The following is a 16,595-nucleotide window of genomic DNA, read 5'->3' on the forward strand; positions in this document are numbered from 1 at the left end:
AATAATTGGCAAAAGAGTAAGATTATATTGATATAACATTAATATTTTAAAAGAAAATGACTTAAATTCTAGAAAAAAATGTTTTCAATGTGATACCGATAAATAGGAACTTAAAGTAGAGGCTACTACTTTAGTTCCATTGATCGGAACAAAATATTATTGTTCATTAAAATCAACATGCTCCACCTATCTGACCACTTAACATGGCAGCCGTGTTAACAGGCGTATCCTTAGTCACAACATTACTTTGATTGCAATCTTCATTGACTTCATTCATATTTGAACAATCTCTATTGCTCGCTGGAAATCAAGACTCTCGTAATTTGTGAGACAGATATATTTTGTTGTTAATCTAATTAACTGGTTGTGCGCTGCTGAATGTGTTGTGTGAGGATGCATGCAAGGGGTTCTAGGGTTGTGTTACTGGAATTATGTATTACTAGTCCATACCCCGTGGGTGGATATGCGCACATGATCTGGCAACCCGGGAGCCATTCATCCCATAACTCGCGGGCCATCCCACAGCTGGGCAGCCGTAACCATGGCGACATTCTTTTACATAAAACGCTAATAAACAGCTTACGTTTGGTGACGCGTCACGCTGTTCCGTTCACATGGTAATGGTCAATGGCTGTGTGAAAATTCAGATCAATTGCTCCAGCCACTGAGGAGAACCGGGCAGAACAGATTTTGGGCACACCACTACAGAGGTTTGTAGAATTATAGGAGGATGTATCACTCGTGCTACCAGGTGAGAGGCAGGATAGCTGATTTATAGTAATACAATCTACGCGGACGTCAGTAATTATAGGCTATATTAATTAAACAACCAGAGATGTAGTACTACTTCAATATACCATGGGCCAATATTGGCTGATACTGATATACCAATATAAACAATCATGCATCCCTATCTACTATATTGTTTAGCTCTCAGGATGTACGTATATGGCCTACATTCTCTATACTGGGGCACTGGGCCAGCTACCACACAAACTTGCACACAACTGCTATATAATTGTAAAGGGACACGTGTGCCCTGCCTTCCATAAGAAGACATTGGTTTTGGATTAGCAGTGGACATGTTCAGTATTTTCTGCAGAAGCTCAATTTTATCCTTGCAGGGTTGAGTGCAAGCAAAAGGAAACTGAAGGTGATAATGGGGGTTATTACCTTGGATTTTCTTTGCAAAGAAAAAGAGGCAAGGAAGGAATATATATATAACTCCTCTTTTTCTGGAAAACATGGAAGTACAATACTTTGAACACCTCTCAAATGAAATGGGTCGCAGTAGAATTTCTCTGGTGAGGAGTGGGGTGAGACTGGGAGATGACAGGAACGTGACTGTGCCTAATGTCAGCGTGAACGTGTGAGAATCGTTTTTGAGACATTTTTTCCCCTTCTCATTTCCCAAACCAATGCTGGAAATGAGCCATGAGCAACTGGTGCTGGTTAAACAGATGCAGTTTATTCGAGCAATAACTCATTCTGATGAGATGTTTTCATTTTCAAATGTTTGTGTCTGTGATGTATTGTGTCATACAGCAGAGCCACAGCCAGATTCGGAGCAGAAGCATTTGAGAACTGCTGCTGACTCACAGTTGGTATGATGAGGACTTGCATGTAGATTGTGAGAGCATTTGCTTGTAGATTGATTCCACACAGCGTTATGTGTAGCTTAATTACGCCCGTGGGCTATAAACGGTTACTAGTCCCCTTCAGAACATGTACGCTGACTCATAGTCTGTGTACACGGATGAATAAGCATGTGTCCGTATAATGCTATTTGCTTGTCAGTCACTATCTACAGTATAGGGCTTTGTTTGAAATGTGACAGACAATTTGTTCCACTTACTTGGATGAGCAGTTGAGAGCTGACATGGGACTGGTTTTCATGTATTTTGGCTGTAAAAACAAAACAAAATGTATGCTGTTTAATTAGTTAAGTATGGCTGGATGATATGAAGGTAGCCTACAGTATATACTCTGTGACAGTAGCAATTTGTCCACCAGTATAGATTTTACTAAACCGTTTCTACTGAGATAACTACAGTAACTAAAGTCTCCATTTTGCCACTGTCAGGTGGAAACCGTCCACCATGTCCAAAACAGTTACTTTTCAGGAAATGGAGAAAAAAAAAGAACCTGTGTTCCTATAGATCCAGTGTAGTTACTTTAATTGGTTCAATATTTATAAAACCCGCAGACACACTTAACCACTTTTACTTTCAAATATGTTCAGAAATAAAACCGTTTGGTTTAATGAATTTAGATACTGATTTGTGTGATGTTTGGACAAAATATGTAGGAGTAATATTTAAAAAAAAAAGCAAAAGTCAGCCTCCTGGTGGCGCTATAACAAGCCCATGTGAAACATTTGGGGCAGAGGTTCTGCCCCAAATGTTGCATCTGCATCCAGGGAGTGTGTGTGCACAGTTTCACGTCGATCGGGCCAACGGTGTGTTCGATTAGCTGCTCACAGACGAACGGACGGACGGGGACAATACAAATTTACACAAATCATACAAGAAATGTATTAAAAAGCTAGCTGTGTCTCAAATGGGAGAGATAGGAATATAGAGATATATAGTAGAGTTTGCAGCTTACCGTCATCCAGGTGTTGCAAAAAAGTAGTGAAAATAGCCAGTCTACAAGCTCATAATGTGTCTCATCACGACCAATCTGGGAACCCATCGGCAAAAAATGTGCCTCTGGGGGCACCGCCCGCAATAGTGTGTAAAGACCGGATGTCGGCCTGTTCACTCGTGTGGTGCGTCTTTGTTTTCATTCCTACTAACAACAAACTCTATACGTTGTAACGGTAGTTGCCGACAGATTCAGCTGCGGAGCTCTGAATCGGTCTCGAGAGATTACATCACGACTTGTTGGGAGCGTGTAGATTGGCTATTTTTGAAAATAATTTAAACATTTGAATGGAAATAGGAAAATATGAATGACAGGTTGAAAGTGGTTAAAAGGGTTGACAACACGGTCATAATATCTAGCCTTCTAACAGGCAGACATCTGTCTGTGTCTCTTTAAATCAGTGCAACAGTGACCTATATTCATCCCTTTGGCTCAGTCTGAACCTAACCGTGGACTGGCTCCATTTTCAAAGCCAGAACCAACAAAATGGTAATCTTAAAAGCATCTTAATGACTTTCAAGCTACTAGCTGTCCTAGTTTGGGCACAAAACAAAATAAAATAAATGGAAATAGCCCATGTACAAGCTTAAGCTTCAAGTAAGCTTGTAAACTGTCTAATTTCGCGCGACACCGCCGTACGACTGACTAAAAGCATCATTTATCACCACCACATAAAGTATGTTGTTTACAGACAGTGAGCTAAAACCTGAAATGTGTGCAAAAGGAAATGGATTCTCATTTTTATACATACAGTAGCAAACAATAACACACAACAGATTACAAACAGTTTTGCTGCATATGATCATTAATTTATTTTTTGCTAAATAATATCTAATTTCACATACCTTTTTTTTTACACGTCTGAAGAGTAGATGAGCCTGACATTTCAAACATTTGGAAAATAATAAAATATCATAAATTTATATATTTAGAGAGTCTATTTACGTCATAGACCGTAACGATTAAAGCTGAGTCATGTGAAGTTCAACTGGAGGTCATTTTGACGTTGTCCAGTGACTGAAAGCCGACTAATTATGTGGACCGCTTTCATCACCTTGGATGATTAAGAACACACACCTGTGACGTCTTCACATTAAATAGAGCCCTCTATTCTCCTCTATTCCAGCATTCTACATCAATACGTGTGAGCAGACTAGGTCGCACACACAGACATATCAGTTATCTAAAATTAGCATTGCACATTTCGGTCAATGTGACAGAGAGGTCCTTACTGACGAACAAAAGTAGTCACAAATACCACAGGGAGAATATAAAAAAACAAACAAAAGATACATAAAGGTGAAACAATGAAGAATAAAGGTCTGTTAAAACACAGAAAACCTACAGAACACCTACAGTATCTAGTGGACAAAACCTGTTAGGATTGGATTTTTTTTTAACCATGGTCCCCTACAAAATTGTGAAGAAATTCAATGAGGAAATGCAAGATAGAAACACAGTTTTAACCACTTAAGCCCTATATACTGCGTTGTACGAGGAATAGCTAAAATAGCCGATCTACAAGCTCACTACACGTTGCATCGCAATGTAGTGAGCTTGTAGTAGATCAACTACTTCATCTCCTTTTTTCGCCTATAATGACATGACCAAAAGAGTGACACCAGGGTTAAACATGGCTAAATCAGTGGTTCTCAAAGTGGGGTTTGGGGACTCCCAGGGGTGCTTGAGGGTGTTCCAGTAAAAATATTTTTGAAACATTTTAACAACACAAATCGTATATGGTGGTCCCTAGCACAAGATATTTTCAGATGGGTGTCCGCGGCCAAATACATATTATTTTGGGGATCCTTGACATAAAAAGGTTTGAGACTGGTCTAAACCACAGATCTAATAAAGTGTTAGAATACAAAGCTCTTAATGCACACCTCTGGCTTCACTACTTCTGAAATCATCTGAGGAATGATTTGTTGTAACGAATATTAAGAAGAAAAACAAAACGTTGCATCCATCAAATGCAACACATTTGCATTCTTTCACCACTTTTGCTATTTATTTTGAGGACTGACGACGGTTGTGTTTCTTGGTAATGGCATCACTGAAGTAAAAGGAAGAGACAGACATTTGTGTTTTTCTCTTCTGAGAAAAAGCCACATGAATAAAAGGTCAGTTACTGCCAGAGGAAACCCGAGGGAAGACACTAAAAATAAACACTCCCCAGGACCCTCCTCAAATACCACTCAGGTACTAGTAGCTGTGTGTGTGTGTGTGTGTGTGTGTGTGTGTGTGTGTGTGTGTGTGTGTGTGTGTGTGTGTGAGAGAGAGTATTTGCCTTGTGCGTCTTCATCTGTCTGTGCACCTCTTGATGGTTTCTGGGAGCCATCGAATGAGGACTATTACATGTTGACATTTCTTTGCGAAAGGTTGTCAGCACTGCAAGCACAGCGAGAAACTAAAAGTAGGTCAGCGTCTGCAGACATTCTCCTGGTGTCATCGCCCCTGCTGTTGTGTGCCTGTGTGTGTGTGTGTGTGTGTGTGTGTGTGTGTGTGTGTGTGTGTGTGTGTGTGTGTGTGTGTGTGGCCTCCACTGAACCAAAAAGAACTTTACACATTCCTCCTCAAATCTTCCATCGATTCCAAGTGTTATCTAGGACCTTGTTATCTACAGTAGGTCCCTCCCACCCTGTGACCTGTCAGGGACAGACAGTGCGACTGTATCATGCCTCACACTCACATGGTCCTGGCAGGAAGGCACTGTACCAGTAGTGGCAGCAAACACAAACCCCCTCTCGCCTCCTGCTCTGCACGCCACCAGGGTGGGAGGTGACGGGCCACAGGTTAGCACTCTCCAGGTGTGTTGTGCTCGAGGGACATGAGAAAACGTAAAGAGAGAGAACCTGGGCAAGCGGGGAAGAACGGGATTTAGGAGGACGGCATGGATGGAGTCCGAGGAAAAAGAAGGGCGAGAGAGAGACACGTGTGTCTGCTACAGAAAGTAAATGCCCCATCTCCCAACAAATACAGTGTTGAACGTCGGAAGATATACAATTCTAAGGATTTATCAGTTCAAAAACTGCTATAAGATGTCTGGAGTGTGACTTATTTTTCAGTTGCCTCCAAACAATTTTGTACCAAGTGTCATATAAATATCACAATCTCCCAAAATGTAATGCAAGACAAAATAACAATACTACACATGAGCTACATTCTCATGGTGCAATGCTTTCACAAGATTGATTGATTGATGCATTGTTAGTATTACCATTACCAATATATTGTATATAATAATACTAATGGGGGCTTCACCCACATAACAAAGAGCGCTGGTTGCCTTCCTGACCAGCAGGGGGCAGAGTCATTGAATGCAAAAGCATTGGAGTGGTCAAGCAGGACAACTGCTACATAATAGGCTCTTTATATAATTGTAGTCCCGGTTTTCCAGAAGGTATCATGACCGTTTTCCTGTTCCCACTCATCTTCCTATCATAGCTTCGTTTGACAGGCTCAGCAGCAGATTTGAAGTGGAAACACACAAAGGTGTCATATGTGTTACTGGGTCAAACCTGCTGCCAACCAATTGGCTGCCAGCCAATCAAACAAAGCTATGGGACAATGAACCGGAACAGGAAATGGGTATGCCACCTTCCGAAAACCCGGGACTACCGTTATGAACAGAGACTATATCTTCATTGCGCTTGCATCAAGCTAAGTGCACAGAAACCAAGAATCCTTAGAGAATTCCCTTCCGCTTTACTTTAGTGCTTTATGTGCTGCTTCCTGTTTGGTCCCAGCGTCGTGTCACCATTCGGGTGCACTTCCTCAGTCATCCGGTATGGGTGTGTTACAGTTCCCATGATAGATATAAACAGGTCGGTCACAGCGGTAGTACAGCTGAAACACGTCTCCGTACCCGTGCTCTCTCCACCAGGTGCACAGCTGGCGGTTCCAGCCACAGGCCAGGGCGTGGAACAGGTGAGGGTGCTCCATGCCAATCATGGTGAAGAAGTCCTGGTCCCCGAGGTGGCCCCGGAAGCGGTACTGGTCGGCCAGCTTGGCCACGTTGCCCGGCTGCAGCAGCTGGTTGTACAGCGCCGAGGCCCTCATGCCCCCCAGGTCTAGCAGCATCACCCCACTGTTGAAGCCCGGAAGGCCGTCCGGAGGAGGTTCACCTACCTTGGTGTTGGGGTTCTCCTTGCGGTACTGCCAAAAGGTGTGTCTGCGAAGGCAAACACATTTCCATCTTTATTGTGCCATTAGGGACGTTTGGTTGGTTTGGTTGGTTGGCAAACAGTTTATTAAAATGCTAATCAAAGCGATCATTCACTTGCAGTCCCTGGGTCTTTTCAAAAGAGTGGGATGTAAAAAGGTGTTAAGTAAAAGAAAAAACGAAGATTGAAATACAACCGTAGCATTTTAAAAATAAATTGGGGTGGGCTGCCACAAAATGGGTCTCAGACTTGCAGAATTTTAAAATAAAACCCTCCACACGCTGTAGGAAACTTGTAGAGCAGCGGTGAAATGTCTCATTCATGTGTGTGCTTTGGGGCTGATCTATGGTCAGCAGAGTGAAGGCCAGCTCTGTTTCAGGCCAACTCTGCTGAGCAAACAGCACTTCAGCCCAAAACAGGAAGAGAGTGGGTCCAGGAGCTGGACTCAGTGCCAAAGGCCCCGTGCCAACTCAGCACCGTGTTCTGCCAGCACACCAACTCCCAAGTAGCTTCAGATACACACATGTAATTATTCTATCAATAACACTATCACCGTTAAAGTGTGTGCGTGTGTGTGTGTGTGTGTGTGTGTGTGTGTGTGTGTGTGTGTGTGTGTGTGTGTGTGTGTGTGTGTGTGTGTGTGTGTGTGTGTGTGTGTGTGTGTGTTAGGGCTGCAACAGTTAATCAAACTCATGGATTTGATCGATTATAACAAATATTTGGTAATCAATAATCTAATAAAATAATCAATTCATAATCAATCCCTGTTTTGGGATTATAGGCAACAAGTTTTTAAAAAGTTTGTAACTAGTGAAAATAGCCAATCTACAAGCTCACAATGCATTGTGAGCTTGTAGATCGGCTTTTTTCCACTATGTTTGCATGACACCATTGTGCGACAAAGTATAAAAGAACACTTAAATTGGTTAATCAACTTGATAGAAATCTTTTTTAAGTGCTTCTTGATTATGTGATTAACGAAAAGGTTATCGATAGAATAATCGCTAAGTAAAACGATAGCTACAGCCCTAGTGTGTATGATGGATTCTATCTACCACACCTACATTGATGCTTCATTTATAGTCCATCATACAAAGGTGTTGCTCGCCAAAAGTAGGTAATCTATAGGCTAATTTGTGACACGTTGTAACACAACAAGACTGACCCTTGTGCACCTTGGTTTCAATGTGTGCGGGTCCAGGGAAAGAAGATTGTTTGACTGTTCACCCTGACCACGAGTATAAGATTAGCGTCAGATACGTGGCTAAAATGTAAATGTAGTCACTGATGCATGAGACCCCGCAACATCCTGAGCATTAATTTGAATGGACCCAGAGTTAGGTTAGGTTAGGTTCAGTTAGTTTAGGTTAGATAAAATAAGATAAACCTTAATTGATCCCTGGAGGGAAATTCCGGCGTCATAGCAACAAGGTCGAAGACTAAAACTAAAAGTCAAACAAAAAGATTATCCATTCAATCCGGGAACGCATCTGTGTCATTTTCGATTTCAGCTATAGCTATTATTTTATACTTTGGCTAGTTAAAAATAGCAGATATACAAACTATTATATGTTTTCAGAAAACTGTTAGGATTTAGAAGACATTTGTAGATGCGTAGATGCAGGAATGGGTTAACTAATTATTTAAGCGAAGATTAGATTCTGGCACTAAACGTCTGCAGTGTGGGTCTCTGAATGAATTAGGGCGAGATCACACCAAGATGAGTTGCTAAAGATACATCATGCAGATGCTTCAAAAACACCTAGGCAAAATAGCGCACTACCATAACAGTGCGCCTGTGGAGTGGGCCTGCTGCGTGGGCCTGCTGCGTCTTCAGACTTTCATCTGCACCTGCTATTGTCCCACTATTCCTCAAAACAAGAAGCTTGCGCTGAAAACTTGAGAATAATACTTATATGCAAAACAAATATTAGAAAAAGAACAGAGCACACCCCCATCTAAGACGATGTCTCAGTGGAGAAGATCAGCAAACTCAAGTACCTCTATACATATTATGTATCGTGGCGGACTTCAAATGGGCCACACACACCATGCATGTGGTGGTGAAACTGCCTCAGACAGCTGAAAAGAATTATCTGTGCGTTCTGCAAGAGTATCCTGACAAGCTAGTGTGGGAACTTGAGTGCAAAGCGATACAGAATGTTGTGCAGACAGCCCAGTACATCGTCAGAGGTGAGCTACCCTCCCTCAAGAATCTATACAAAAAGCGGTGCGTAGTCAAGGGTGATCGGGATAGTCAAGATTTAAATCTAGGCTAAATAAACATATTTTCCCCTCGCATTATGGTTCCCCCTAGTTTTATTGAATTCATTGCTATGACCACCTCTTCTTGCCCTGTGGTTTTAAACACTGTTGAGAATTTTCTTTTCTTTTTTTGCTTATCTGTACATTTTTCAGCTGTGCACTGCCGCATGGTAATTGTTTGACCATACGGGCGGGCACATTTTACTGTGTTTCTTTGCTACTGTGTTTTTGTTGTATGACTTGTTGTGAAGTGCACAGAGACCCCTTGGGGTGATGTTGCACTATAAATAAAAATGAACTGACACTGAACTGATCGGATGCCCTAGGTAGTTAGGACACTCTCCACCCCAGCCACAGTCTGCCGTTAGCGAGGCTAGGCAAGCGATAACTACTGTACATTTCAAAAGCCATACGACAGTTTGGCTTTTGAGTACAGTTTCCATCTGTCAATCATCAGGCTGCTGAATGAGCACTGTGCCCTGTCGCCATGTCAGTCTCGGCAACAATAGGCTGTGACAACAGCCGTCATCACTTTATGTAAACATGACCATGAATACACTCCATTACTGTTGCTCTGGCACTATCACTTATGTACAGTATACGTTTACAGTACATGTTTAATAATATCTGCTGCTTAGCAATGTCGCTCACCAGCAAAAGGGACAGCTATATTCTGCCCAATTTGTATTTATTTTTTGAGCACACACACCAGTTATAGTATGTCATTTCCCAGTGAAAGTGCAGGGAGACCACCTCCAACAACTGCAGATGTGCTAATTAGTAGTTATGTAGTGTCGCCTTGTTCTGTTTTGATCTGTGTAGCACTTTGGTTGACCTTGGTCGTTTTTAAAATGGCTGCATAAATACACTTTGAGTTGAGCCGAGTTATGATTGCATTAACATACTCTACCATACAAATTGGTTAAAATAACTTTTTATTCATTCAAATAAGTCCCAGATTGTAGCCTTAAAGGGGGTTCTTGTCTGTCCAGGGCAGCGTCAGTGTCCAGTGCGCTCCAGTTCTGTGTGTTAAGGAATGTGAGGTAAGAAGCTTGGTAGACAGGCTGTGTATTTGCTCAGCTGTGGTTAGCCCAAGGTAGACCAATATATTCTCCAATTCAGCTCCATAGCGTCCCCCTTTGGGGTCACAGAGCATCAACCTCCACCTTCCTCCATTATTCAGCCATTTAGATTTGGAAACAGTATGGAGTGTTTAAGGGGGCTTAATGCATACGAAGAAAAGTTAATTCCACGTAACGGGTTCAGCCCCATTTTCAAACAACTGTGATAACTCCCTCATAAGCAGCACTCCATAGTCGCAGCATTTTGCAGGAAATACACGCATTGGTCTGTGGGTCCATCGGTGGGATGGTGTAGACTCTACCTCATCCATTAACACACTACTAGTACACTGAAGCAGGGAATAAATCATTATAGTGTCATTATAGTGATTGAAGAGGCACTGTGTAAAATGGTGGCCACAGTGTTTTTTCTTTCTATCTATATAGGGTGTACACGTGATCCTGCATAGTGTATCTTTATTTGTTCAGTACAGTATGCTATGTACAGTATGCTATGCCTACATGTACACCAAAAAACAAGTTATGTCCTAGTATATACACATCTAATTAATTCTGATTCTGTGAAACGCAACATCATTATTACAGTTTCACTTAAAATGAGGAGTTTCTAAGATCTATTGTGGCAAGTTATTAACCGGGGCCCAGACGAATCTGCCAGTGCAAAAACAAATTGACAGAGATATTGTCTGGCCACGCAAGGCTAGCAAGTTATGTGTTTAGGGTGTGGAATCGGAGGGTTTGTTAAGTGAGTCGATACAGAGCACACTGGTCCTCAACACTGGAGCAGATCGAAGGTTGTGTGACACACCATGCATCTTCCACACATTCCACTATAGACGAATCCACAGAGCGCTGCCCTGTAGATGGCGCAACCATTGCTGCGGTGTCAGTCAGCTGCTGCTGCGGTTCTGTCCGTCTGTTGACGTTAGCAGAGCAGCCATAAACTACTGGCACCTGACGTAGGTTGTTTGTCCCGATTTTCTGTACATCTTTAAAGAAAAAAGAGCAACGTGAGCAGTCAGAGTAGTCAGTGACTGCAGCTGACTGAGTCTGACACCGCAGCAATGGTTGCGCCACCTACAGGACAGAGCTCCGTGGATTTGTGTATACCACACTCTTCTTGACATTGTGAACTCCATCTCTCCTGCTTCTCACATTTGAAGGACAGGCGGATAAAGCAGGTGAGCTATAGGGAGTCTTAGGTTGTGATAAAACTAGGGCTGTCAAGATAACAAATTTAAGTTGACGATTAATTGTCACTCAAATAATTGCGATTAACGATTTTATTGTGTTTTTTGGTATTGAACATTGGAACATATGAATCCTTTTAAGGCTTCGTAATAAAAAATTGCACAGGGCAGATATGACAAACAACTGAAATAAACAATACATAATTGAACAGAGCCCAAAACAGGGATTGTAAAAAATAGCAGAAATAGCAGATCTACAAGCTTACAACGCATCACGCGTTGTAAGCTTGTAGATCTGCTATTTCTGCCATTTTTAATATTTGAAAATGTGTGAAAATCTTGAAAACGATTATGACGATTATGCAAAAAATAATTGCGATTATCTCAAATAATTGCGATTAGACGATTATGTAATAATTGTGACAGGCCTAGATAAAACACGGTCTACCAAGGAGTTAACTCTACATGCTATTGCACAGAGAGAGGCATGCTATTGCCTTTGAGGCGGAGTAGGCAAAGGGAGAATAAAAACATGTGTTTGTTTTTGTTGAGCTGCATGCATGCAAGGCCAAATCTGTGCTAAACAAGCTCCTGAGACTCTTCCAGCCCAGGTGAACAGGCATGGCGTTACGAGAGAGCTCACGTCAAACTGTAGGCACTCCTGTGTATGGCAACAGCGTTCTGTAGCAACCATTAATCTTTCACGTTGCAATTCTCCACATAATCCGTGCTTTAATGTTCCTGTTCTTCACTTGAGTTTCAACTTTACAAGTTAGTGTCGAAGTAAGTGTGGAAACGAGGCCATTTGATTTTTCTTAAATAAATAAACAAAAACAACTCTAAGAGGCTAGTAGCCCCTTGTGGCTGAGATACTCCTTGTTTGAAGGAACATAGAGCCCCATGCTCTCACTAGTGCATGGGGCTAAAAGTATGTTTTTTCCTCTGAAAGAAGCACTAGAGGAATGGCCATGGGTCACCAAAATCTGTAAGTTCTTCCTGCAGTCTTCAAAACATTGGTTTGAGATATCTTGTGTGCAAACTCCAAAATTGACATTTTGCCCTGTGGCGGTGGCATTACTAGACTACATCATGAGGTCCCTCATGGTTAGGGTTAATCTACCTCGCTCAGCAAGTACTCAGCTAGTTTCATGGCAATCCGCCCATTCGATTTTGAGATATCTCGTGTGCAAATCGGACATTTTGGAAGGATTTTAACACCTATGCCTCCCAACAAAACAGTGATCAATGTGAAAAGACCAGTGCTTTTAGTGGTAATTATCAAGCTACCAGTGCAGCGACATTCGTCTATTAATAAATATATTCAAGTCATCTATCTTGGAAGAGAATTAAAAACAACAAAAGCTGTTTACTCCAGCTTAGTATTCACCCCTCAGGAAAAGTATTGAAATGCTCCTTTCAATGTGCTGGATGGCCAGAAGCCACATGCACTGAGATTTCTACCCCAGATGAACAAGAGAATGAATGGGGGGGGGGGGGTCTGAGTATGTATTTGTATACACAGATTACGCACACACACCACCACCCACACACTGGCTCTCTGGGAGTCATTGTACGAGTAAAATATTCCAGGAGAAATGTGCTTGTCTTAACAGACACACACCCCCCGACACACCCCCCCCCCCCCCCACACACACACACACACACACACACACACACACACACACACACACACACGGATGGAAGATGAATGCAGTGGTGCAGTATAGACAGTCAGCACTCTTTGTACTTGTTAAGGAATATGAATCACCACTTAAAGCACCTGGTCCAAAGTGAACGCACGGGTGAAATTTATGTGCGGCCGCTATGTTCAAAATGCCAATTCGTTATCCATGACAAGACTGTTAAGAGGGGGATGATGTGGCCTGTTATTACACATACTTTCTCACTATAATCTACCAGGACCATCAGACACTCATCTCATCATGCGGCACTTTTAGTGCTGACCTATAAATAGCAGTAATACGCTTTGCTGTGCTCTACAGTGCTCTCGGACTGCAGACCGGAGACCCTCGCGGCCCATTCGTCTCCCTTAAGTCAAATCAGACGAAGGGCCTACGTGCTCGGAGACACATACTCTATTTGCGAGTGAGGCAAGTGTAGCATTTACACAACCATTTGGCACACAAGGTCTCACGATGATGACCCCCCCCCCCCAAATAAAAAGGACAGCGCTGGAGTCCATTCCTTTGTTTCCAAAGGGATGAGACTGGCAGCCAACAAACACTGATCACTTAAGTCGCTAACTCCCTTAGGATGCGGTTTAAGACACATTCACACCGGACACAATAAATCAGTTGACACTGGAGGCGACATTTTAGCTTGAAGTGATATTTTACTCACACACACAGAGTGGCTGTCACTCTCACTCACTTGCTGCTTCCGCTGTGTGAACGCATCTTTTTACACAATCTATTACACAAATATATAGAGATTTATCACATCGTTTAGATGCAGACAGCTACAGTAGCAGATTCTCCCCAACAACATCAACATTGATTAGACCTTTCATATAATTGTATTATCCTTTGGCCAAGGAGAGTATAAAAGAGACAAACAGGAAACGGAGGGTAGAGAGAAGGTAGACATGACCGGAGTCGGATTTGAGCTCACAAGGAGTATGTGGCTGTGTCATCAGGCTCTCGTAAATATGTGAATTATGTTTTCTTTTTAAGTTTATGTTGTCATTTTACTACATTCAGCCTCCACAACTTCAATGGGGAACTCAACCAGAACATGACTGCTGCTGTAACTCAAAGTGATGTACTTGCTGTGCACTTTGACATCTATACTCAGCCTGGTGTGAGTTAACTGAATAAATGATGGCGCATACCGCTTGGTGACGATGGATGGACATTCCACACACACACACACACACACACACACACACACACACACACACACACACACACACACACACACACACACACACACACACACACACACACACACACACACACACACACACACACACACACACACACACACACACACACACCTGCAGTAACAAGTGAGAGAGGCTCTGTCTCTGCAGGTGTGGACTGTCTGTCATCATGCAGCATTGCAATGTTGGAAATGAAGCATAGCGTTAGTTCAGGCAGTGCACTGATCATTAGGGATGGGAATTGATTTAAAAAACATGTATTAGCCGATTCCACTCACTGGTCCATGTCTTTATCGATTCCCTTATCGATTCCTATTGTTTTCATTATGGAAATGGAGTAGGCCTGCACAGGCGGTCAACTGTTTTATTACCCGAGTCTGAATACGGTGTAGAAACAGTAGAAGAAATGTATGAATGTCTCCATAGTGCTTAATAACATTTTAACAAGTAAAAATAAATTACAATGCTCCAAGATTATCTTTTTCTTTTCAGCAGAATAGTCACTTAATGTCATTGATTTGCAATGAGCAACTGTCAGAAAAAAACACGCTGGCATTGATAAAAGATGTCTATTCTTGGAGTTACACAGATTCACTAACAATTATTATCGATTCCCATCGCTACAGACTGACCAGACTCATTCACCAATCACATTAAAACAACTCATTGCCATGGTCTTTTTAAGCTGAGAGCACTCACTCTGCAAATCATTCAAGCAGCTGCGCCTCTTATTACTTGTGCATGCATGCTGTGCAGGCTGTTTCCTATTTATGTGTGGTTTTGTGCTATGTTTTCATGTGTATAGAATGATGTGGGGTCTTTTATTTTATTGTAGATTCTCTTGCATGCTGCTAGGATTCATTGGGGAGCATCCTCAGCAAAGGCCCAGCCTGTGCTGCCAAATACAACTGTACAACCACGTGCTGCAATAAATCATTTGACGTGAGTGCTAATGCATATGTGAAGAACAATCATTAACCACTTAAGCCCTATATACTTAATCTTATGACATAGCTAAATTAGGGGATTCGTTGCTATTTTCACACAATAAAAAAATAGATATAATATTTTATACTTTTTATTTTGAAAGTTTGCCTAAAATAGGCACAGGATGAATGTGGTTAAGGTAATGCTGCCAAGTGTAATTTGTTGCAGCTTTGATTTCTGTTCAAAACAGCAAGCAACTGTCTCATAAATCTACTGACCTTTCAAGGAATTTGGATGTGAAATCGGGCTCGTACAAATACGTCAGCGATGTAAAATGTACATGAAACTATTTCACAGTGAATTCTTACACAAGTATTGAACATCAGGAACTGTTTAAAGGAGATGCAGTACTGCAGGCTGGATGTACAAGTGCATGTGTTTACAATTACCAGCATTCCATAACATTCCTTGTCTAACACTCGCCATCACAGCTTATACAATACTGCTGCAGCTGTTTTTATTTTGGAATTCTGAAAAGGAGAAACTTCAGCAAAGTTAGGTAACAAACAACACACTAAACATGACCTGTGTGATCAGTTCAGGCCAAAAAACAACCATTATAGCACTGGCTTTTACTATTTTCAAACCACAGCAGCTTAGTTTTCAAAACCCGTCAGTGTTCCAGACAGTTTAGCTTGATTATGCACAGTGTCACAAAATGAAAATAGCTATTTTCGATATGCAACACTGGTGCACAACTAAGTATAAAACTGGCTTTAAAGTACCATCGCAAGGTAGACTTGTGCTGTGGCTTCCAATCCATATGTCAAAAAATGTAAACGCAATGACTGCATGCAACACAATTCATATTGTAATTTCAATACGAATGTAAAAAAAAGAAATCAAACGCGCACCCCTATTAGTCATGAACTTCCTGATGTTTCCAGGAAGTTATGGAATAGTAATGTGACACTCACAAGATACTATGATGCTCATCTGCACCAATTACTGTAACAGCTGGAACACAAAATGTCAGAATGTCTTTCCATGCTCCATTTTCTGTCCCCCTGTACCAGTACAGCCAAAACCTCTCGATCCATCTGAATACATAACCTCTTAGCCAAGACGCCTGCGGTCCTCACAGTGCCTCGCTCTCTTGGCTTGACAGTTCACAGAAAGCGTTGTCGCCCTCCTCCGCTTTTCTCTGCCAACCTCTCAAGAGGTGTTGTCTCTCTCACATTCGGGAAAGAACTGCAAGAATTTAGCAGGACAGGGACACACTGTTCTGCTTTGCTCGTCCAAAATATGTTCCCCTCTTGCTCTTGTTCAGAACCGGGACACTACAGCTAGACTTCCAAAAGCTGCTTTTAAAAAACTCTTAGTGATAAAAGGGGGGGGGGGGCTCTCATGGAGGGAA

The 16,595-nt window shown here is 42.0% G+C and overlaps 1 protein-coding gene across 1 annotated transcript in view; it reads right to left on the bottom strand.

Moving 5' to 3' along the window:
* Positions 1 to 6,130: 6,130 nt before the first annotated feature.
* The window catches only part of xxylt1 (xyloside xylosyltransferase 1), a 40,348-nt gene continuing 29,883 nt past the window's right edge, over positions 6,131 to 16,595 (bottom strand). Inside the window, exon 5 of the mRNA XM_084066439.1 lies at positions 6,131 to 6,820. Within this exon, the coding sequence (XP_083922565.1) occupies positions 6,424 to 6,820 (397 nt within the window). The 3' untranslated portion in view covers positions 6,131 to 6,423. The remainder of the gene's footprint in view (positions 6,821 to 16,595) is intronic.

This window comes from Gymnoscopelus microlampas (assembly GCF_963454915.1).
Source record: "Gymnoscopelus microlampas genome assembly, chromosome: 9".
Lineage (NCBI taxonomy): Eukaryota > Metazoa > Chordata > Actinopteri > Myctophiformes > Myctophidae > Gymnoscopelus > Gymnoscopelus microlampas.